We start from the raw sequence: 25,182 nt of genomic DNA on the forward strand, positions 1-25,182 counted from the left end.
AGATCAAATCAGTACCTTATAAAATTGTTTATAAACTTTGTAAGTGTTTTTTAACATTATTGAATAGAAAAAAATTAGGAATGTACTCAAATTCCAACTCAAATACTGAATAATGTTGGATGGTGTTTATAGATTAAAATATTTATCATCTTATTTTATTCTCCTGTTTATCAGAGCTGGTCTGTGTATATCAGCAGAAACTCAAATCCAACCTGAGAGAGAAGTGTAAAAGAGTTAATGAAGGAATCTCACAACCTGGAAGCTCAGCACTTCTGAATGAGATCTACACAGAGCTCTACATCACAGAGGGTTGGAGTGGAGACGTCAATAATGAACATGAGGTGAGACAGATTGAGACAGCGTCCAGGAGACCAGCAACACAGGAGACACCCATCAAATGTAATGACCTCTTTAAAGACAAGTCCATCAAAAGTGTGCTGACTAAAGGAGTTGCTGGAATTGGAAAAACAGTCTCTGTGCAGAAGTTCATTCTGGACTGGGCTGAAGGAAAAGCGAATCAGGACGTAACCTTCATGTTTCCACTTCCCTTTAGAGAGCTGAACCTGATGAAGCAGGAAAATCTCAGTCTTATGAAACTTCTTCATCACTTCTTCCCAGAAATGAGAAAACTAGAATTTTTAAACTGTGAATCCTACAAAGTGATGTTCATCTTTGATGGTCTGGATGAGTGTCGACTTCCTCTAAATTTCCAGAAGAATGAGAGATTGTATGATGTGACAGAGTCAGCCTCAGTGGATGTTCTGCTGACAAACCTAATCAAAGGGAATCTGCTTCCCTCTGCTCTCCTCTGGATAACCTCTCGACCAGGAGCAGCCAATCAGATCCCTCTTGAGTGTGTAGACCTGGTAACAGAAGTACGAGGGTTCAATGATCCTCAGAAAGAGGAGTACTTCAGGAAGAGGATCAGTGATCAGAAGCTGGCCAATAAAATCATCACACACATGAAGTCATCAAGGAGCCTCTACATCATGTGCCACATCCCAGTCTTCTGCTGGATCTCAGCCACTGTTCTAGAGAGAATGTTGTGTGAAACAGAGAGTGGAGAGATCCCCAAGACTCTGACTCAAATGTTCACATACTTCCTGATCTTTCAGATCAAACACAAGGACCAAAAGTACCATCAGAAATGTGACCGTGAGCCTCAGCAGACCAGAGAGTGTATCCTGGCCCTGGGAAAACTGGCTTTCCAACAGCTGGAGAAAGGAAACCTGATCTTCTATGAGGAAGACCTGAGAGAGTGTGGCATCGATGTGAGAGAAGTGTCAGTGTACTCAGGAGTGTGTACCCAAATCTTCAGAGAGGAGTTTGGGCTTCACCTTTATATGCATTTCTCTCCTTCATCAGCAGAAATGTAACACAACAACAAACAACTGATCTGTCTGATCTTTTCAGCAAGTCACACATGTCTGATTTCCTCAGGAGTGCAGTGGACAAGGCCTTACAGAGTGAGAATGGACATCTGGACCTGTTCCTCCGCTTCCTTCTGGGTCTCTCACTGGAGTCCAATCAGACTCTCTTACAAGGCTTAATGCCACAGACAATAAGCAGCTCTCACAGCAAACAGGAAACAGTCGAGTACATCAAGGAGAAGATCAGGGAGAATCCATCTCCAGAGAAATCCATCAATCTGTTTCACTGTCTGAATGAACTGAATGATCATTCTCTAGTGCAAGAAGTGCAAGCTTACCTGAACAGAGGAGGTTACAGGCGTCTCAGTGGAACCAGCCTCTCTCCTGCTCAGTGGTCAGCTCTGGTGTTTGTGATACTGAACTCAGAACAGGAGCTGGATGAGTTTGATTTGAGGAAATATGACAGATCAGATGAATGTCTTCTGAGGCTTCTGCCAGTGGTCAAAGCCTCCAGAAAAGCTGAGTGAGTATTTTTATTTATAAATATATTACTGCATAGTTCGTTATGTTAATATAACCCTGAAATGTATTGTTTGGATTAATGCTTGCTAATAATTACTCTAATCATCTTTTACAGAAGATTATTTCACTTTTTATAGTAACAAATTCTCTCTGCCCTGAGAGAATAAGGGTGCTTTCATGGCTACTTCTTTCTTTTTTCAACCAAAAAAATAATAGAGAGAGTATGCCCCCCTCCCTCCCTGAGAGCACAGCCAATTATGCTCTCTTGGGCTCCCAGCCACGGATAGCTGTGGCATCATCCAGATTTGAGCTTGAAATGATAAGGCAAATGCTTTTCCTTTGCGCCACCAGAAAATCTGTTTATTATCATCTTTGAGTAAGGTCTTTCATGCAACTGCTGTTCATTTTCTCAGTCTGAACCTCCTCCTTGGTAAGAGCACTGGTAAGTGCAGTCACTGAGGCTGTTGTCACTGTTAACACTAATACCTGAAGTATCCACAGATTTACCAATAACACTAACATCTCCAGTGTCTGTGATGTCAATTGCAGTGCCGCCAACGTCGGCACAGGTATTAGCATTAGTGCTGGTTACAGTGTTAGCATTGGTGTTAGTGTTGCTGCTGTGTTTGACACTGACTTCTTCCATCTCTAGCTCCGGCATGTCACTGGACTTTGAGTCATTCCCTCCAGGTTCTCCCAGTGTTCTCCCGCTGTTTGTCCCCACGGTGCTACTGCTGTAACTCTCTTAGCTCTGTGCAGACAGCCAAATGTTTTCTGTCTGAAGTTCTCATACTCCAAACATCTCAGGCATTTGGTGATATTGAAAATGGTGTAACTTCTGTCACAATTTTTACACTTGAAATTCATGTTCAGGGTCTTGTCTGGGTTGTATAAAAACATTGAATTATTTTTATTACACTGACGAATATTCCTAAAGCCAAGTCCTTTATAATGGCCTCCTATTTAATGAATGGAGACACATTTGATATGATGACAAGGACGTTGGTGCTCCTGTAAATGTGCTGATGTGGTGTCCTGTCTTCTGATTTCTGTGTGTAAGAGAAACACACTGATATTTCTGTTACCTGTTAAACTTTAGCTGTATTATGGCTGTGTTTGTGTGTTTGAGATCAGTGTTCCGATATATAACGTTTTCTCTTCCAGTATGTACGACTGTAATCTGACAGAGGAAAGCTGTAGAGCTCTGTCCTCAATTCTCAGCTCAAACTCCTCCAGTCTGAGAGAACTGAACCTGACTTACAATAAACTGCAAGATTTAGGAGTGAAGCTGCTCTCTGCTGGACTGGAGAATCCACACTGTACACTGGAGAAACTGGAGTAAGATCATTATTTACACACACACATATACACACACACACACACAGACGGGGAGAGAGAAGGAGATAGGGAGAGATAGAGAGAGATGAAATGCTGAAATTATGCACAACAAATTTTGCAAAACCATTCTACAAGTACGTGGCTCATCAAAATTCAGAAAATATCTTTCAAATATTGGCTCCAGCTAATAGACAGTGACCCCCAGCCCTATCATTACAAAATCCAGCAATGCCAAGAGCTGAGCAGAAAATAGAGTCCTCTTCTCCCAGTTGTTCCTGAACTGCAGTTAACCAACACATGCAAACACGGCTCTACATCAGGAGCAGCCGGACACAAGAACAATCAGAACTCACAGAATTCTAAGACAACAGAAATAAAACACAAAGACAAGCACAAAGCAAAATTCAGTGCTATCTGACCCTAAATCAACAGTACAGTGTGGCAGATTAGCTGAGCACAGTAACTGAACAACAACACAGAACCACATTGACAAAGTACAGATTAAGTGCTGACCGTAGACTGGCCATTGATGCAGTGCACACAGACCAGTCATCGAGACAGGCCGCTATAAGTACAGACACAGACTGGTCATTTAGATGGGCTCCCGTAAATGTAAATGTACTGATATGGTGTTCTCTCCTCTGATTTCTGTGTACAAGAGAAACATGCTGAGATTTCTTTACATGTTAAAGTTTAGCTGTATTATTGCTGTGTTTTTGTTTTTGAGATCAATGTTCTGATTTATCAAATTTCTTACAGGCTGCGTGACTGTAATCTGACAGAGGAAAGCTGTGAAGTTCTGTCCTCAGTTCTCAGTTCAAACTCCTCCAGTCTGAGAGAACTGGACCTGAGTTACAATAAACTGCAGGATTCAGGAGTGAAGCTGCTCTCTGCTGGACTGGAGAATCCACACTGTACACTGGAGATACTGTGGTAAGATCACACACACACAATTATTTTGACTCCCAACCCTTTGTGGTCTTAATCTGGGCCTGTCTGCATCAAGAAAAATATTATTTTTCATCATAACAGCACCAAGGCCAAAATATGTATGAAAAGTGAGGGAAAAGAAAATGGATTAACATGAAAACTGAGAAAAATATCTACACTACCCAGGTGATCATGGACACAGAACATGCATGTTGGAGGTGTGCTGTGATTCATATCTGTGTGTGAAAGTTATTAGCTTAAGGCCCATATTTACTAAAAACCCAACTAAACAGCACAAATTTTCAGATGAATGTGGTTTGTAGTTAGTGGACATTTTTCAGCTGATTTACATAGATAATTATGCACATGATACCATGTGTAAAGGTGGGGGAGGAAACACTATTTAAACAAGGTTTTATGTTTGTTAATTGTTCTCAATAGCAACAATAGATAGAAACAGTTATACTGTAATGAAAAGCTGTAGACTATACTGCAATGGCCTTTTTTATGATATCATTAGAGTTTGTAGCCACAATATTCAAGTGAAGCCACTGAATAATGAACAAGACTTGAGCGTAGACTGTTTAGAGTAAGTGCAGTCTTAGGCTATGTGAGCCAGAGTATCCAAAGCAATCTCATGGCAATCTTTAGGCCATCATCTTGTAGGGCCCTCCTCAGCAGCAGCAAGTGATTCTCAGGATTCTCCAAACAGAACTAAAGCACCAATACAGGCCAGACAGGCCCAATGAGCAAAAAGAGTCAGGCTCACTGGCATCTCATCAGGCAGGAGGAATGACATGCAGCTTGACCGAGAGAAAAAGAAAGAGAAAGTGAGAGAGAGAGAACTGGGGGGGCAGATTATTAGGTAGAATCTTGTCCTGTAATGTTTTATAAGGATGTACATTGTGTAGAGTGAAAGCAGGGACTCTGGCAAGACTAGCAATTACAGTGAAATTAAAAGGGAGAGCCAAAACACTCTCTACCCATGAATCCTCCAGATCTGTACCTAAGAGAAGTTATTAACAAACAAATTGATTTTTATCCTAAACTTAATGATTGAGAATGTGTCTGAGTCTCAATCACTCTGTTCCAGGACTGGATGGCTTTCTAAGAAAACGCTTGAACCCCTGCTGTAGTCTTCATTATTCTAGGTACTAATAAAGAACCTGCACCTTTTGATTGAAGCAGGCTTGATGAATCATAAAAGACTAAAAGTTTGCATAGGTGCTGTGGTGCGAGACCATTCAATGCTTTATAGAACGTTAGTAGTATTTGATTAGATTAGATTAGATTACATTTAGCTTTTTTGTCATTAAGCAGAGATCAAGTACAAAACCAACAAATTGCCATTATCATGTATCCAGTGTGAATTTCTCTCTGGGTTTAATAAAGTGATCTATATATCTAACCAGACGTGCAAAATAGCAAGTAACATTAAGTATATAGTACAAAGGGATGATGAGCCCCTGAAAATGAAAGTACTTTGCTTAAAATGGCTGTAATTCCTAAATGGTTAATGCCATATTTTTGTGGAACTTCTTAAAATAAAGCTGAAAGTCTACACTTCAATTACATCTTGATAGTTTTATTTCAAATCCATTGTGGTGGTGTATAAAGGCAAAATCACAAAAACTCTGTCATTGTCCAAATACTTCTGGACCTAACTGTATATAGGCATAAAAGCAGTGCAAATAATATGATATGTGTATAACATGAGTCCAGAGATATGGAGTAAAGAGAATGAAGAACAGAGGTGCAAAGTGGAATGGAGATAGATATTAATATGGATCCAGTGACATGATTGAAATCCCAAGATACAAGTACAACTGAAGGTGTAAAACATTACAGCTCTTTCGGGAGTGGGATAAAAATTTAAAAAGTATTATTGTAAGTTCTCCTGGGAAGCAGTGGAGTGTGAATCATATAGGGGAGATGTGGTCAAATCTTCTGGTTCTAGTAAGTACTCTGGCTGCTGCATTCTGGAATACCTGGAGCTTGTTTATGCTCCTACTGGAACATCCAGAGAGCAAAGCATTGCAATAATCCAGTCCAATAATCCAATATTATTAACTATTATTAACTGGTGTATCTCATCTGGCTTTGCTGAAACATACAACTGTGTCATCAGCATAACAGTTGAACCTAATACCATGTTTAGGAATAATTTTGCCCAGAGGTAGTATATATAAAGAAAAGAGCAGTGGGCCTAAAACAGAGCCTTGCAGAACTCCAAACTTTACCTTAGTATGTGTGGAGAAGTCACTATTTACGTCTACAACCTGATAACGATCAGTCAAATAAGACCTGAACCAGGAAAGGGCCGTTCCCTTAACACCTACTACATTTTCTAGTCTATCGAGGAGAACAGAATGATCAATGGTGTCAAACGCTGCACTAAGGTCAAGCAATGTGAGGAGACACAACCCTGATCAGAGGCCTGTAATGGGTAATTTACCACTTCAAGCAGTGCTGTCTCTGTGCTATGATGAGGCCTAAATCCTGACTGATAGACTTTTATTCATTTTATTCCTCTGCAAGTATGAGCCTATCTGCTGTGCTACAACCTTTTCTAGGATGTTGGAGATAACGGGGAGCTGACAAGGTTTGAGGTCAGGTTTTTTTAATCAAGGGTTAAGGTGGTGAGGAAGAACTCCCTGAGACAACATGAGGAAGAATCCTTGAGAGGAACCAGACTCAAACGGGAACCTATCCTCATCTGTGTGACACCATATTACCACCCAAACTCTCATCTGTCCTCTCCTGCCAGTAGCCACTGGCTAAATCTAAAGTATAGTACCACTCTGCCTGGGTCAATAATGAGTGAGTCCTCTACCTTGGACACATCCCTCTTGGTCACACTGTTCAATCTCTGCAGCAAATAATAAAAAAAACAGTAGTTACTTATACATATACTTATACTACAATACTGCAGAGTAGAACAGTGCACCATCACTCCTGTATCAGCTAACCCTTCCTACACGTCCTTATTATCATTTTTGCTTTTCCTTTCTGCCCAGTATATGGACAATTCTATCTGAGAGTTTTCTTGGTCTTCCAGATCTTGCCTTGACTCCTACAGTTCCCCTTAACTGCCATTTCTTAATGACATTTCAGATAGTGGAAATGGGAGCTGGAAGTGCTTTATCATTTTATAGCTTTCCTCTGCTTTGTACTCACCAGTTAGATTCATTGTTTAGAGGAGTTCATGGTCATTAAATGTTGGCACAAAGTTTGAAGAGTCAGAGAATTTATCCTCTAGAATTGTCATCAGCTGAAACTCCTAAAAAGATAATTAACTTTACAACTGGAAAGGTGAAGCTATAATTCTGATTTATTTTTTTCTATTTTTGAAGTTCATAATTGAACTTTATAACCTATTACTTATAACTGTGCATTAGTCTTTGCAGAAAACATGTTCAAAACAGTTTGCTGCAGAGATTGTGTTTACTGCTATTCACTTAAAAAAATCAACCTGAGCCCTCCCCCCACTTGTACAATATCCACACTTGTACCTCCACAACCCCAGGGCTCACCTCAACCAGGGCAACATATTTCTCTCTTCCTGTACACACTGTGGCTCTACCATAGTGTACTAAATATATGATCTCATATGAGGTGAGACAGATGGATCTGTCCACGAGCAAAGGTTATTTTTATCCTGATATAGAACCTTGTGTTCAGGTAGAAAGTTTATTTCCCAACTGGTGGAAACACCAGTAATTTCACAATACAGATAAAAAGATAAATACTGTATATCAAATATAATTTCTCTTTCAGGTTGCGTGATTGTAATCTGACAGAGGAAAGCTGTAGAGTTTTGTCCTCAGTTCTCAGCTCAAACTCCTCCAGTCTGAAAGACCTGGACCTGAGTAACAATAAACTGCAGGATTCAGGAGTGAAGCTGCTCTCTGTTGGACTGGAGAATCCACACTGTAAACTAGAGATCATAAAGTAAGATAATCACTTATCGCTAAAGATTACACACAAAATTCATTATGAGTGTGTGTGTGTATGTGTGTGCGCATGAGGTCATAGGTTTTTTGATAGGGGAGTTGCTTTAAATGTTTTAAAGAAACTGAATGTGTACATGAGAATCAGATTTAATTTCTAGAATAATTATATATTATAAATACAAAAAAATTGTACTTATGAATTGTAATTATACCTGTTTTGATCTTGTATCCATACCTTTATCCATCCCTTTCTTTTTCTTGGTGTCATTTTCTCAGCCACTTTTATACACAGGCTGTTCATTTTATATTTTCATCCTGACATTAGAACCCTGTGTTCAGGCAGACAGTTTATTTCCCAACTGGTGGAATCACACCTAATTTCACAATTGGATAAATAAATTAAATATATCATAATTTCTTTAAAGGGTTTGGAAATGTAATCTGACAGAGGAAAGCTGTGGAGTTCTGTCCTCAGTTCTCAGCTCTAAGTCCTCCAGTCTGAGAGAACTGAACCTGAGTCACAATAACCTGCAGGATTCAGGAGTGAAGCTGCTCTCTGCTGGACTGGAGAATCTACACTGTAAACTGGAGAAACTGAGGTACACACACGCACACACACACACACGCACACACACACAACCTTTGTGGCTAACTATTTTAATTTTTTTTTTAAGTTCATTCTGTTATTGCATAGTTACAATTCAGCTATTCCAGAGTGTAATAAATTCTCTGACTCTTCCAACCTTGTGGTAACACCCAACAACCATGGGCTCTTATAAGCACCTCACTGGAGATTTGAAAATTAATCTAATTAATGCCTACAAAGCAGGGGGAGGTTATAAAAATATATTTCAGCTCACAATTTCCACTATCTGAAATGTCATTGAGAAACAGCAGTAAAGGGGAACTGTGGAAGTCAAGGCAAGATCTGGAAGACCATGAAAACGCTCAGATAGAACTGCCGGTACACTGGGTAGAAAGGCAAAGCAAAACCTTCAGATGACACTAAGGACCTGCAGCAATGTTTAGCTGACACAGGAATAGGGGTGCACTGTTCTAATCTGCACATTGCTTGCACAAATATGATCTGCATGGAAGAGTCATCAGAAAGAAATCGTACCTGCCATGTCATCACAGAATGTCATCTAGATAAGTCAGAGGCATTTTGGAAATGAATACTGTGGAATGAAGAAGTAAAAAATGGAACTCTTTGGCCACAATCGCCAAAGACATGTTTGGAGAAAAAAGGACTAGCATTTGATGAAAAGAATACCTTGCCAGCTGCTGTTGGGTTGTGTAGCAGCCAGTGAAACAGGAAACATTGCAAACATAGATGGAAGAATGCATTCTAGTAATTATCAAAAAATTCTGGAAGTAAATGTGACACAAATTCAAAATCCACCACAAACTACTTCAAGAAAGGCAAGCTGAAGCTTTTGGAATGTCTCTTACAGTCTCCTGACTTGAGCATCATTAAAAATTTGTGTGTAGACATTAAACATTGTGTGCATGCAAGATGGCCCAAGAATAGCTCAGAAATAGAAGCATTCTGGACAGAAACATGGGTGAAAACTCATTAAATATCAAAAGACTCCTAGCTGGCTACAAAAAGTGTTTGCAAGCTGTGATATTTCCCAAAGGGGTGTTACTAAGTCCTCACTTAGTATTTTTAAGTTCAATTCAAATTGTAAAGTAACTCAGCATTAATATCTGCAGAAAAAATAATAGGTTGCTGTAGAGGTTGTGTTTACTTCTTTTCACTTCAAAAATTAACAAAATGTGTCATTTGGCCAAGTTTGGGTTGCCCAAACTTATGCATAAAACTGTAAAGATTTTGTGTAGTACATTATTTCAGTGCTAAAGCTAAATGTGAGAAGTTTTTCTTTCTTGCAGGATGTCTGAGTGCAGTATTACAGATGAAGGTTGTGCTGCTCTGGCTTCAGCTCTGAGGTCAAACTCCTCATCACACCTGAGAGAACTGAATTTGTTTGGTAATGAAGCAGGAGAATCAGGAGTGAAGCTGCTCTCTGATCTACAGAAGGATCCACACTGTAAACTGGAGACACTGGAGTGAGTTACAGTAAATAATGTATAATATTGGTTTAATTTACTAGACTCATTCATTAACAAATTCTACTGGAAAAACAAGAAACCGACTATTAAACTTGCCAATGTACAGAATAGCAAAAGAGGGTGTAGAAGCACCCAATTTCCAACCCTTGTAAACCAACTACAATATCTCAGTAAATGAACCAATCCAAACCAACAGAACAACTCAGGGTTAGTCAGAATGTTAAACAATTGCATTATCTGACCTGCTGTTTCTCAGTACAGCTATAAAACAACAGGTCTGCTTCACTGATACAGTAATCTCAACAACCCTGAAAGCTTGTTGGAAATTATTTAAAACAAAATTATTACCACTTGCTCCATGTAAACATACACCCACAGTATCTTCTTCCTGTATTTTTAATTGCAAACTCATGTTCTCTTAAAGTGAATTTTCAAAATTAATTATTGATCAGCAAGTATTTCAAAGAAAATCAAGAATTTAAAGAAGCTGATAATTACATAATGTAACGCGGAGTCAACAGAATGGGGATCCATTAGCAGCCTTTAATAAAAGGCAGACACAGTCGTACAGGCGTGGTCGAGCAACAGCAAAACAGGGTAATCAGAGGCGAGACAAAAGCAGAGTAATCAAACAGGCAGATGGTCAGGGCAGGCAGCAAAGAATCCAGAAACGAGAAAAAACAGTCCAAGGTCAAACACTGTAATCCAACAAAGAAGATACAAACGCTCAGAAATGTCAGCCGGGGCAAAACAAGACTTCGCAAAGAGTGAGCGAGAGGCAGAGGCTTAAGTAGTCCCGGTAATAGGCTGCAGGTGAGCTCGTAATCAGTGCTGGGTGCGGGGTGATGGGAAATGTATTTTAGAGAGGAAAGTCAATACTCGGGTGATGGTGACCTCTAGTAACGATCAGGGGGAACCACAGAGGCCGGATTCGTTACAGAGCCCCCCTCCTGTGAGCGGCTCCTGACGTGAGAAGGCAGACGACGCCGGGGTCTTCCGCGAGAACGAGGGGCCGGTTTATCTGGATGGGTCCTGTGGAAGTCAGTAGTAAGAGACGGGTCAAGAATGTCCTTGGCATCGACCCAGGACCTCTCCTCCGGTCTGTACCCCTCCCAGTCCACGAGATATTGCAGGACTCCTCCCCGGCGCCGAGAGTTTAAGATTTCCTGCACCTGATATGCCTCCTCACCGTCGATGATGAGGGGAGGGGGTCCCTGGTTCCGGGCCTCATCTAGGTCGTCCGCCCTTCTCGGAGCACCAGCAGCCTTGAGCAGAGAGACATGAAAAGTGGGTGAGATACGATATTGTGGAGGTAAGGCCAAACGATAAGAAACAGGGGTTATTTGTTTAACGACTTTGAATGGACCCACGTACCTGGGACTGAGTTTGCGGCAGGGTAGTCGGAGCCGGAGGTCTCGAGTGGAGAGCCAGACCCACGATCCCGGGACATACTCAGGGTTCAGACGTCGGTGGTGATCTGCTTGTTCCTTCTGTCTCCTGATGGCACGTTGGAGATGGGTATGGGCCTCGTTCCAGGTAGTTTCACTCCTCCTGAACCAGTCATTAACTGCGGGTAATTCTGTGGGCTCCCCAGACCAGGGAAAGAGAGGTGGTTGGAACCCAAGCACGCATTGGAAGGGTGTAAGCCTGGTGGATTGTTTGCACAGGTTATTTTGTGCGTATTCTGCCCAAAACAGATATCGGCTCCGATCAGCTTGATTGCGGTGACAGTAGGATTTTAGAAAGCGAGTGATCTCTTGATTGAGCCGCTCGGTTTGCCCATTGGATTCAGGATGCTAGCCCGAGGTAAGACTTATGGTAATGTCGAGATGTTTGAAGAAAGCTGTCCATACGTGAGAAGTGAACTGAGGGCCTCTGTCCGAGATGATATCTTCGGGGAGTCCGTAGAAGTGGAACACATAACTGCACAGAGTCTCTGCTGTTTCTAGGGCTGTGGGTAGTTTGGGTAAGGGTATCAGGCGACAGGACTTAGAGAAGCGATCAACAACAGTAAGAATGGTGGTATTGGCTCTGGATTTGGGGAGGTCGGTGATAAAGTCGATGGCGATGTGGGACCAGGGTCTCTGAGGAATGGGTTGAGGCTGAAGCAAACCCGCCGGTAACTGTTTAGAGGATTTGGTGGTGTTGAAAGTTACACAGTTCTCAGTGTATGCAATGGTGTCAGTACGAAGTGAGGGCCACCAGAATTTGTTGGTGAGGAGTTGGATGGACGCCGTTATTCCGGGGTGTCCAGAGCCAGGGAGGTCATGAGCCTGTTGAATAACTCTGTTCCTCAGGGAAAGAGGTACAAAGGTCCTGTTTGGAGGACATGCAGCCGGTATGGGATCCATGCCCTGTATCTCCGCAATTTCAGTCATGATGTCCCACTGCACTGGTGCCACGATGAGAGTGGTAGGTAAGATGGGATCGGGAGAAAGGGGTTGGTAAGCGGACTCAAACTGGAGAGAAAGCGCATCTGCTTTGGTGTTCTTGGAACCTGGACGATAAGTTACTGTGAACTGGAACCGTGTGAAGAATAATGCCCACATAGCCTGTCTGTGATTGAGTCTCTTTGCAGAGCGGAGATATTCCAGATTGCGATGGTCAGTGAGAACCGAGAAGGGAAATTTGGCTCCCTCAAGCCAATGTCGCCACTCCTCCAGGGCCACCTTCATAGCCAATAGTTCGCGGTTCCCCACATGATAATTCTGTTCCACTTGGTTAAGCTTGCGAGAGAAGTAGGCACAGGGGAAGAGTTTGGGTGGACTGCCATGACGTTGCGAAAGAACGGCCCCGACGCCTGTGCTAGAGGCATCTACCTCCACTATGAACTCGCGTTCAGGATTAGGGTGATGGGGTGTAGGTGCAGTAGAGAAAAGTTCCTTGAGGTGAGTAAAGGCTCTGTCAGCTACGGGCGACCAGGATAAGCGGCCTCTCCTCCTCTTAGTCATTGAAGTCAGGGGGGCTGCGATGGAGCTGAAGTCTCTGATGAATCGTCTGTAAAAGTTGGCGAATCCAAGGAATCTCTGCATCTCCTTGACAGTCGTAGGTTGGGGCCAGTTCAGGAGAGCCTGCACTTTGCTATCATCCATCGCCACTCCCTCAGGACTGACCACATATCCCAGGAACGTGGTGGAAGTCTGGTGAAACTCACATTTCTCTGCTTTAGCATATACAGTCAGGTCCATAAATATTGGGACATCGACACAATTCTAACATTTTTGGCTCTATACACCACCACAATGGATTTCAAATGAAACGAACAAGATGTGCTTTAACTGCAGACTGTCAGCTTTAATTTGAGGGTATACATCCAAATCAGGTGAACGGTGTAGGAATTACAACAGTTTGCATATGTGCCTCCCACTTGTTAAGGGACCAAAAGTGATGGGACAATTGGCTTCTCAGCTGTTCCATGGCCAGGTGTGTGTTAGTCTGTCATTATCCCAATTACAATGAGCAGATAAAAGGTCCAGAGTTCATTTCAAGTGTGCTATTTGCATTTGGAATCTGTTGCTGTCAACTCTCAAGCCATCATTAGGCTGAAAAAACAAAACAAACCCATCAGAGAGATAGCAAAAACATTAGGCGTGGCCAAAACAACTGTTTGGAACATTCTTAAAAAGAAGGAACGCACCGGTGAGCTCAGCAACACCAAAACACCCGGAAGACCACGGAAAACAACTGTGGTGGATGACCGAAGAATTCTTTCCCTGGTGAAGAAAACACCCTTCACAACAGTTGGCCAGATCAAGAACACTCTCCAGGAGGTAGGTGTATGTGTGTCAAAGTCAACAATCAAGAGAAGACTTCACCAGAGTGAATACAGAGGGTTCACCACAAGATGTAAACCATTGGTGAGCCTCAAAAACAGGAAGGCCAGATTAGAGTTTGCCAAACGACATCTAAAAAAGCCTTCACAGTTCTGGAACAACATCCTATGGACAGATGAGACCAAGATCAACTTGTACCAGAGTGATGGGAAGAGAAGAGTATGGAGAAGGAACGGAACTGCTCATGATCCTAAGCATACCACCCCATCAGTGAAGCATGGTGGTGGTAGTGTCATGGCGTGGGCATGTATGGCTGCCAATGGAACTGGTTCTCTTGTATTTATTGATGATGTGACTGCTGACAAAAGCAGCAGGATGAATTCTGAAGTGTTTCGGGCAATATTATCTGCTCATATTCAGCCAAATGCTTCAGAACTTATTGGACAGCGCTTCACAGTGCAGATGGACAATGACCCAAAGCATACTGCAAAAGCAACCAAAGAGTTTTTGAAGGGAAAGAAGTGGACTGTTATGCAATGGCCAAGTCAATCACCTGACCTGAATCCGATTGAGCATGCATTTCACTTGCTGAAGACAAAACTGAAGGGAAAATGCCCCAAGAACAAGCAGGAACTGAAGACAGTTGCAGTAGAGGCCTGGCAGAGCATCACCAGGGATGAAACCCAGCGTCTAGTGATGTCTATGCGTTCCAGATTTCGGGCTGTTATTGACTGCAAAGGATTTGCAACCAAGTATTAAAAAGTGAAAGTTTGATTTATGATTATTATTCTGTATTATATTTCCTACACTGTTCACCTGATTTGGATGTAAATACCCTCAAATTAAGGCTGACAGTCTGCAGTTAAAGCACATCTTGTTCGTTTCATTTGAAATCCATTGTGGTGGTGTATAGAGCCAAAAATGTTAGAATTGTGTCGATGTCCCAATATTTATGGACCTGACTGTAACTGGTGGGAGATGAAACGTTGTAGTACAGCTCTGACATGGTGAATGTGTGTTTCAAGAGAGTTGGAGTAAATGAGAATGTCATCCATGTAGACGATGACCCATCTATTCAGCATGTCACGGAATACATCGTTTACGAATGCCTGGAAGACTGAGGGACTGTTGACGAGCCCGAACGGAATGACCCGGTACTCATAGTGCCCAGAAGTGGTGGAGAAGGCAGTCTTCCACTCGTCCCCCTCCTTTATGCGAATCAGATTGTAGGCATTGCACAGATCGAAGCTTGGTGTAGTGTTTGGCGGAGCGAAGCTGCTCCAGAGCCGGTGGAACTAGAGGTAAAGGGTACCGGAACTTGACAGTTATTTCGTTTAAACCTCTATAATCAATACAGGGCCGAAGACCCCCATCTCTCTTTTTGACAAAGAAGAATCCGGCGGAAGCAGGAGACGTAGATGGAACGATGAAGCCCTTAGCCAGTTCTTCCTCAATGTAGGCTTTCATGGCTTCAGTCTCTGGTTGTGAAAGAGGAAATATTCTGCCTCTGGGTGGTGTAGAACCAGGGAGAAGCTCGATGGCACAGTCGCTAGACCGATGTGGCGGTAGTTGGGCAGCGTTGGACCTGCTGAATGCCTCAGCTAGATCAGCATACTCCGAAGGAAGGTTGGCTGAGGGCAGAGGGTCCTTCTTGACGATGACTGCTTTAAGTGACGTCAGTTCCAGGGTCTGAAGACACTGTGCAAAATACTTGGCCGACCAGTTAATGATTTGACCCTCAGTCCATGAGATCTGTGGTTCGTGGAGCTGAAGCCAGGGTAGTCCCAGAATAACTGGGTTATTGGAAGCTTGTATGTCAGGCAGATGTCATTGGTGGTGTATAGGACCTGACCGGCGCCCAGAGGTCTTCCGTCTAACACTGCCACTGCCAAAGGAGATTTACAGGGTATGAGAGGGAGGTCATGAACTTTAGCGAAGCCAGCATCAATAAAATTTCCTGCTGCTCCAGAATCGATTAGAGCCATTGTCTCTACCACCCCATTACTAGAGGCTAATTTAACAGGTACCTTAATACACTTTGAAATATGAGATGATTGACTCACCGCAGAGGGAGCATGTTGCTTGGGTCTTGTGGGGCAGGAAGCTTTCACATGACCGGCTTGGAGTAGAGGCAGAGGTTTCTATGATAACGACGATCTCTTTCCTCGGGAGAGATACGAGCGTGTCCCACCTGCATCGCTTCTTGCTCAGGCATTAACGGAGGGCTCGGTGAACGAAGTGCCGAACCCCTGCTGGGCCTCCTAGAGCGAATCAGATTGTCAATGCGAATGGCAAGATTAATCAGCTGATCCAAGGTCTTTCCCTCATCTCAACAGGCGAGCTCAGCCTGTAACTCCAGGTTTAGACCCTTGCGGAAAAGCAGCTTTAAGGGGTCATCAGACCATCCGTGCAGCCAGTGTGCGAAATGATAGGGCAAAATCCGCTGCCGTTTTTTCCCCCTGACGCAGCGTGAGAATTTGTTCACCCGCTCCATCTCCTCCCTCGCGCAGATCAAACACCTCCCGAAATCGCTGCAAAAACGCCTCAAATGAGGAAAAGGCTGGTCGAGTGAAATTCCACACGGCGGTGGCCCAGTCTAACGCCTTGCCAGACAGGAGAGAGCAAACAAATGAGATGCGACTCTCTTCCGTGGGAAATGGCGCTGGCTGTTGCGAGACAGACAAGGAGCATTGGAGCAAAAAACCCTTACATCTCGCCGGTGTGCCGTCGAACTTTTCCGGCTAAGCTAAGCGAGGGCTAGCCGTAGCATGACTCGGAGGAGGTGCTTGGGGTGCTGGCTCTACTGACGGTGAGGCAGATTCGGAAGAAGGTAGCCGTATCGCTTGCAAAGTTTTTACTAATTCCTCCGTGAGAGATGTGAGGCATGCTAGCTGTTGTTGATGGGCGGCTAGCACGTTTGCCTGGGCAGAGACTTCGGTAGAGAGTCTGTAGACCGCTGCTGGATCGAGAGGTGGCGAAGTCTTCTGTAACGCGGAGTCAACAGAATGGGGATCCATTAGCAGCATTTAATAAAAGGCAGACACAGTCGTACAGGCGTGGTCGAGCAACAGCGAAACAGGGTAATCAGAGGCGAAACAAAGGCAGAGTGATCAAACAGGCAGATGGTCAGGGCAGGCAGCAAAGAATCCAGAAACGAGAAAAAACAGTCCAAGGTCAAACACGGAAATCCAACAACGAAGATACAAACGCTCAGAAATGTCAGCCGGGGCAAAACAAGACTTCGCAAAGAGTGAGCGAGAGGCAGAGGCTTAAGTAGTCCCGGTAAAAGGCTGCAGGTGAGCTCGTAATCAGTGCTGGGCGCAGGGTGATGGGAAATGTATTTTAGAGAGGAAAGTCAATACTCGGGTGATGGTGACCTCTGGTGATGATCAGAGGGAACCACGGAGGCTGGATTCGTTACACATAAGACCCAGTAAAGATGGGGGGGGGAGGGAGGGTATGGTGTGAAGATTGATATACTGTAATTGGGTAAATTTGAAAGCACTATATGTGGTGCAAACCTAACGTAGGCCACACCTCAATTAACACTAGTGTACTATAATAGTGGTCGCATCATTCACTGGGGACACTTTTCATCCTCAGAACCTGGGCTTCTTGTTAAAATTGAAGGGAGATTGAATGGAGCAAAATACAGGGGGATTTTACAAGACAACCTGCTTCATTCTGCTAAAAAAACAAAAGCTTGGGAGAAAATTTCAGCAGGACAATGATCCCAAACAGAAGGTCAAAGCAATGCAGGAGAGGTTAAAATCAAAAAGGTGAACATTCTACAGTGAATAGTCCAGATATGAATCCCACTGAGAATCTGTGGCACTGTCTGAAAATTGCAGTCACTGCAGCTGATAAGTACTAGTCTAAAGGGGTTGAATACTTACGCAAGCAGCATTTTTCTGTTTTCTTTTTTTTTTTTTAAATCTGCTGGCAAATAATGAGTTTTGACATTGAAATTTTACTTTAAGAGCATATTGGTTTGAAATAAAAATACTGGCTGGAACAATCTGTGTCATTTGTAATCCAAACAAATCTGATGAATTTTAGGCAGGCTGAATGCATTTTGCAAAGCACCGTATAAAGCACTGTATAACCCTGATAGCAAATTATCATCATCATCATCACAATTATCAATTTTATGTATATAACACTTTTAACAATGGACATTTTCACAAAGCAGCTTTACAAAAAAAGAAATCCAGAAATACATTTTAAATTTAAATTTATCCTTATCACAAATCACATTTCAAATAAGACTAAGAATCCTAAATTCGTCTGTCTAATTCTTGTCTGTCTGTCTGTCTGTCTGTTTACTGATCTCTCTAACTAAATAGAAATGGAACTGCAGTTGGGTTGGGAAGGCGACTGTGAAAGATCCCTTATGGGGTGGAAATGAGGAGACGGGAGGCAGGCTTGAGCCCACAAAGCAGCTTTTATTTTAGTTTCACTTTGTTTAACTGACTTGCTTTTCAGCAGTTCACTTTTAACCTCACACACATGAACAACCACACACACACACACTGAGCTCTCTTCTCTCCAGATTTCTCTCTTGAGGTGCTCTTTTTTTCTTTCTTTATCCTTGCCACTGCTCACTGCAACACAGAACATTCATTAATGGAATTCTCCGCAGGCGTGCATTCCTTACCACTCACCTTCTCCGACTCCGCCCTCCATTCACAAAAGGTGCTCGAGCACGGCCCTGCTTCCATATAACCCCACTGCTCGACTCAGGCTGGGGAGCCGTCCGGCCTCCCGCTGACTCCCCCCTCCCCTTGCCAAGAGAGGAAATCCACCACAGCCATCTGCGCCCCAGCCTGTGGACCACCTTGAACTTAAATGGCTGAAGTGCCAGATACCAACACAGAGTGATCTGTGCGTTGGCGTCCTTCATGCGGTGGAGCCACTGGAGCAGGGCATGGTCCGAACAGAGGGTGAAGGCCTGTCCCAACAGGTAGTACTGGAGGGTGAAGAACACCCACCTCTACTGTCTCTAGGTGCTCCTCCCCCTCCACCACTAAGATGCATATGTCTGCAAAACAAAAGGGAGAGAGAAGTCAGGGGAATGTAAAAGTGCTCTGCCACAGAGTGCAGCCTTTACCTTAGTAAAAGCCTGATGGCATGGGTCTGTCTTATCAGTTTGGGGACAAACCTGCCCATGACCCACGTGGAAGCCCAGATACTGTACTTCCAACTGCCCAATTGCACACTTTTATGGATTTGCTGTAAGTCCTGTCTGTCTCAAGGAACTTAGGATAGCCAATAGATGTTTTAAATGCTGCTTTATATCATTACTATAAATGATAATTTCATCAAAGTATGCAGGGGCATATGCATCTTGTGCAAAGGACTCTGTCCAGGAGTTAGAATGTTGCAGGAGCCCCAAACAGCCCAAATGTAAGTGTGATGAACTGGTGTAAACCGAACAGAGTGGAAAAGGTCATTTTTTTTCAAGGGAAGATGTCAAGGGAATCTGCCAATTTTAAGATGTCAAGGGAATCTGCCAATATCCCTTTGTCAAATCCAGTGTTGAATAAAAATGAGTCGCACCTAACCAATCAAGCAGTGTGTCAATGCACAGCATTGGGTATGCATCAAATTTAGACACCATGTTGACTTTTCTAAAGTTCACACAAAACTGGACCGACCTGTCGGCCTTGGGAACCAAGACCCCCAGACTGCTCCAGTCACTGTGGGACTACTTGATTACTCCTATAGAGAGTCAGAGCATGTCAGCAAACTCCGCTTGCAACTTGGCAATGACTGTGAGTTGGGACAGCAAGAGGTGGCCTCCTGTTTCGGGATTAACCTCTGGCCCTAGCTCCTCCCTCTCCAGAACCACCATCGCCAGTTCCCCCAGGCACCCCCTCCCTCCATAGTTTGAGGATGTTATGGTGGTAAATTGGTACCGCCCCGCCCCTCTCCATTCGTCTGACCTCATAGTCAACATCCCCAACTCACCATGTGACCTCAAAGGGCCCTTGCCACTTGGCAAGTAATATAGAGCTTGATGTGGGAAGTAAGCACAGCACTTGATCTCCCGGGGTGAATTCCCTTAGCCGAGTACCCCTGTTATACAGCCAGATTTGTGCGACTTAATGCCCAGCAATTCATACAGTTTTCATAGTGTTCATGACATAAATGTCGTGCCCTGATCGGTCAGGATCTCCTTCTGGATCCCTACCAGGGAGATAATGCAGAAGAGTGCATCTGCCGCACTACGTGCTGAGATGGAGCAGAGCGGCACTGCTTCCGGGTATTGCGTTGCATAGTCCACTAAAACTAGGACAAAGCGATGCCCTCATATAGTCTGATCTAATGGCCTGATGAGGTCCATACCAATTCTTTCGAAAGGGACCTCGATTAACGGTAAGGGAAACAATGGCACTTTTGGGGTGGATATAATCTATATAACCTATCCTTAATAATTGAAAAATAGGGGTGGGAGAGCGCAACATTAGGCTGAACTTGCTGACCATCGATTACTCTCACTTGGTCGAGGGTGTGCCTGAGGGTCTCGTTGCATGACTGCTCCAGGGGGAAATCCCCAAGGGGAATTCCCGCCAAGAGGGGAGGAGCGAGGCCCTTCCCACTCTGTGTCCCCCTGACATGAAGCTGACATCGACAGGCCCGGTACCATCTCCCCAGCCCCAGCTCCAGCTTGATCGGGGGCGATTGGCAGCACGTCAGGGATCCGGATGAACACCCCCATCTCTATCACGGGGCATTGATCCTAGAAGTGCCCAGGCTCCCCGCAGCACCAGCACACTGGCCCAGGCTTCACTCCCCCACCTGTAGCCCTGGATTTCCTCACCTCTGGAGAAGAGGAAGCTATAGAAGGAGAGGGGAGAGGAGAACAAGATCAGGGACCGGGTTTGGGGGGGTGTCCCCGCTTTCCAGGAGAGGGAAGAGGAAAGAGGGAAGTGGGACGGGGGAGGAACCTGAGAGTGGGAGAGAGAGAGAGATTGGAAGAAGAGGGTCCGTCTGTCCCCAGATATGCTGCCAGGTGGTCTTCAGCCAGCTGAACCAACAAATTGCTCCAGCACCACAAGATCTACGATTTCCCCAGCGTCACGCTCCTTGGCCAGTAGCCACCTCTGGCAGGCGTCCATGAGCGTCTGAGCTTTCGCGAACGGTCGACCAACTTTGCCGAATGCCGGCATTCGGAAGTGCTGGCGATGTTGTTCATGGGTCCCGCCGACCCCCTGCAGTATCGCCCATCTCAGGATCGGGCACTCCAGCTGAAGCAAGGCCGGAAGCTGTTGGGCCTCAAGCTGGGCTTCCCTGGTGAACAGCGGCAATAGGCTTGCCACCCACTGGGCCTCAGGCCATCTCCATGCCCTGGCTGCACGCTCGAACAGCTCGATATAGGCCTCAGGGTTGTCTTGCGGAGCCATCTTCGCCAGGGCGGTGTGCGGCAGGGGCGTCTCAGCCGCCAGGACAACAGCTGGAGAACTCACGGCTTGGAGCAATTCCTAGGACGCCTGCCGGTCCTCCACTTGTGCTTGGAACAGTGCCTGGAACTGTTGCTCCTGGTTGTTCCGCAGCTCCAGTCGGGTTTGATGCTGTGTCTGGTGGAGACCAGCAAAAGATTCAACAATGGTGGCCAGCAGCGAGGAATTCACATCAGCATTTCTCCTCAAGGATACCGGGTTTCAGCACCTGTGTGAAAGATCTCTTATGGGGGGGGAAATGAGGAGACGGGAGGCAGGCTGGGTTTGAGCCCACAAAGCAGCTTTTATTTTACTTTCACTTTGCTGTACTGACTCGCTTTTCAGCGGTGCAGTTTTAATCTCACGCACATGAATGAACACACACACACTGAGCTCTCTTCTGTCCAGCGCTTGCTCTCGAGGTGCTCTTTTCTCCCCTCTTTATCCTCGCCACTGCTCACTACAACACAGAACATTCATTAATGGAATTCTCCGCAGGTGTGTATTCCTTATCACTAACCTTCTCCGACTCCACCCTCCATTCACAAACTGGCGCTCAAGCACGCCCCTGTTTCCACTGAGACTAAACCATGTTCTTTATTATTATTATTATTATTACTATTACTATTACTATTATTACTATTATTATCACTGTCATTTCTTTATTATTATTGTCTCTTTTCTAATTTTCTCCTTCTTCTTCCTTTTCTTCTCATATATATTTTCTTCTTTTTGTTACTAGAGGTGGATAGGGATGGGTGTAAATGAGGGGGTAGGGGATACACACACAAAACTCACTATTGTCTGAAATATAACATGTTACAAAAAATATATAAATGATTTAAGAGTGACAACCCCCAACAAAGCAAATACTGTAGCTGCTAAACATCTAAAACAGTTTTAAAATTCCACCCTCATCCTCACACACTGTTTAGGAGGATGAGGAGAGGTGAATGGACCTATGTATGTGTGTGTGTGTGTGTGTGTGTGTATGTATGTGTGTCTACACTGATGTTGTTTGTAAGGATGCAGAGAATCAACTGTGATTAATGTTGTCTGTCATTCTGTCCTGTTCTCTGTCTTACAGCATTGAGGTGTATATCGCTCCAGCTCGGCCCACCAGCACCAACACGAGTACTCAAACTTCAAGCTTCTTTTCTTGGCTAAAGTTTTGGTAAACCATTAGAACCCGTCCCACATTTCAAGCAGTTTGTAAGCTGAATCATTCATACTCAGATGTAGAAGTCCCATAACGATAACCATGACTGATCACATCCTTTTATACACTCAGCTACACATTACTTCAGGCTTTAATAACATATTTCACAATCCAAAGTCAAATCCCTCAGCATCTACACACAACACAGTGATACCTTAAGAGGAACCAGACTCAGACGCAAACCCATCCTCATCTGGGTGACACCGGATAGTGCAATTATAAATAAATCCCCTCTATAACAGAGAGAGAGAAAGAGAGGGAGAGAAGGAGAGAGGGGGAGAGATTGTTAGGTAACCATTTGTCCCGCAATGGATAAGGACAATGTACTTGCAGAGTGCAAGCAGGGACTCGGCAAGACTAGCTATGACAGCATAACTAAAAGGGAGAGCCAGAAGGTAACACATACATGAGGGCACCCTGGGATATAGGGCAGCCAGCCACTCCACCGTCAACAAACCTGAGTGAACACGTGAGAGCATATGTATATAGCATATATATGGAAAAGAGCACAGATACACAGATTAATGTTTCATCTACATTAAGCAGCAGCTAATGACTACAACTATACTCACAAACTCAACGACAAGCCTGTAGTACATTACACGTGTTACAGTCAGCCTCGTGTCAGATAGTTGGACATGGAGCTGGACAATGTGGATGAAGTGGTTGACCTGGTGGTTGACCTGGTAGTTGATGGAGCTGAACAATAGATCATATCACCACAAATATACCACATATTCTATAGACACACTGTGATGCATACAATACATCATTAATATTGTGCTAAAACATTTTACTGTCACTTCAAGAACAAGGTTCATGACTTTAATGACTACGCTTAAGTGAAAACAGTGATAAGTCACTCTTTAGGAACACTTCAAGAACTTTAAGGTTTCAGATTCATTTTTTTTACATACAGTAATGTTTTCCTCTGACAATATTCTTAATTATTCATGATTCAGTCTCAATTTTTAAGGACACAGTCTTAATTTTTCAGTCTAGTTTGAAAACAAATCTGCTTAGTCAGGCTTATTGATAAATAGCTTTTCTCTTGGGTAAAGGCACAGATCTGGAACAGTTTTGGGAGTGTTTTGGTAATTTATTAACAATCCACAGCTACAGACATGAAACAAAAGAATATAAAGAGCTGTCAATAACATTACATAATCTAAAATGATTATCTATTCAAGATTTTTTTTTCAACATGATTATATATTCAAGAATTTATATATTTCTATAGTTGTCCCTCACTCACACTGTGATAAAATTCCCACCTAGGCTAAAATAGTTAACATGTCAGCTAGCTAAATTCTTTTTACTGCAGGTAAACCTAAAGTTAGCTACAACCTGGTACTGGGTAAAAACACATTAACTATCTGTATCGATTATCATTTACCACAATTTCATGTTGTAGCTATCTTCACTCTGTAACTGCTCATTATTTCACTGTGTATTTCAATTTAAATAAAGCCTTCTTTTAATAAAGCTTCACAAGAACAGCTTTTCCCACAAGCCATTTCCCTCATGAACAGTTAACTACTTCTAGGTCCTTCTTAGTGTATTCCCTCTTTGTGGATACAATTTTTGCGCAATATGTAAATTCATTCTTTACTATACTACCTGTACACATATCCTTAATGCTTCTGCCATTGCCTTCACCTTGCACATAGCTGTATTATATCTGTACATGTATCTATTCCGTTTAAGCCTATTGGGTCTATTGTACAGTGTTATATATTCTCTCATATTATTATTATTTGTAAATTTTATTATTATATGTCTTGCCATCTTATTGGTATGTGTGTTCTGGAAGCTTCATACCAAGTCAAATTCCTTGTGTGTGTGTGTAAGCACACTTGGCAATAAAAGCTCATTCTGATTCTGATTCTGATTCTTACCATTTAACTTACTATAAGTTTATAGCTAATATTCTGTTAGAATTTCAATGGTTGCTGAATGACATCACAGACTTTACTCTGTCTTTGCACTGCAACTATGCTGGATTAGAGTGCCAGTTTCTCTGAGTTCCTAGCACCAACATGGGCCAGGGTGGTTGGGGTGATGTGCATGGAATTCTTGGCATAGCATGGGGTCGAGTACATCATGGGCTGGAATCCAGCTCCTTTTCTCAAGTCTGTAGCCCTCCCACTGAATGAGTATTGCAACCGTCCCTTTGGTCTGAGTCCAGGATTTCTTTGATGGTATAAGCTGGTTCACCTTTGATGTCAAGGAGTGCAAGTGGTGTGTGTGTGTGGGGGGGGGAGTGTTTAGCGAGGGGGCCTGGTATCACTGGTTTAAGACGTGAAACGATGGGGATAGGCGGCTGTGACATGGCAGGTCCAGTTTATATGTGACTTCATTGATATGTTTTAGGATCTTGAACAGGCCAAGATCCTTGGCCTGTTCAAAGATAGCAATGTGCTAGTTTTCTGCACCCCTTTGTGATGCAAATGTCCCTGGTGGACAGTCAGACTCAGTCGCCAGGTTCATAGTGGGGATTTTGTCCTCTGTGATGATCAGCAAACCCCTTGGTTACCTGGGCTGTGTGTTCAAGCTGTTGAT

The 25,182-nt window shown here is 43.6% G+C and overlaps 1 protein-coding gene across 1 annotated transcript in view; it reads left to right on the top strand.

Annotated features, from left to right (window-relative positions):
- The window catches only part of LOC113524628 (NACHT, LRR and PYD domains-containing protein 12-like), a 66,552-nt gene extending 42,061 nt beyond the window's left edge, over positions 1-24,491 (top strand). Inside the window, exons 10-14 of the mRNA XM_053242168.1 lie at positions 3,990-4,163; positions 7,938-8,111; positions 8,539-8,712; positions 10,007-10,183; positions 22,489-24,491. Coding sequence (XP_053098143.1) covers positions 3,990-4,163; positions 7,938-8,111; positions 8,539-8,712; positions 10,007-10,183; positions 22,489-22,579 — 790 coding nt within the window. The 3' untranslated portion in view covers positions 22,580-24,491. The remainder of the gene's footprint in view (positions 1-3,989; positions 4,164-7,937; positions 8,112-8,538; positions 8,713-10,006; positions 10,184-22,488) is intronic.
- The last annotated feature ends 691 nt before the right edge of the window (positions 24,492-25,182 follow it).

Source organism: Pangasianodon hypophthalmus, chromosome 19 (genome assembly GCF_027358585.1).
Source record: "Pangasianodon hypophthalmus isolate fPanHyp1 chromosome 19, fPanHyp1.pri, whole genome shotgun sequence".
Taxonomy (NCBI): Eukaryota; Metazoa; Chordata; class Actinopteri; order Siluriformes; family Pangasiidae; genus Pangasianodon; species Pangasianodon hypophthalmus.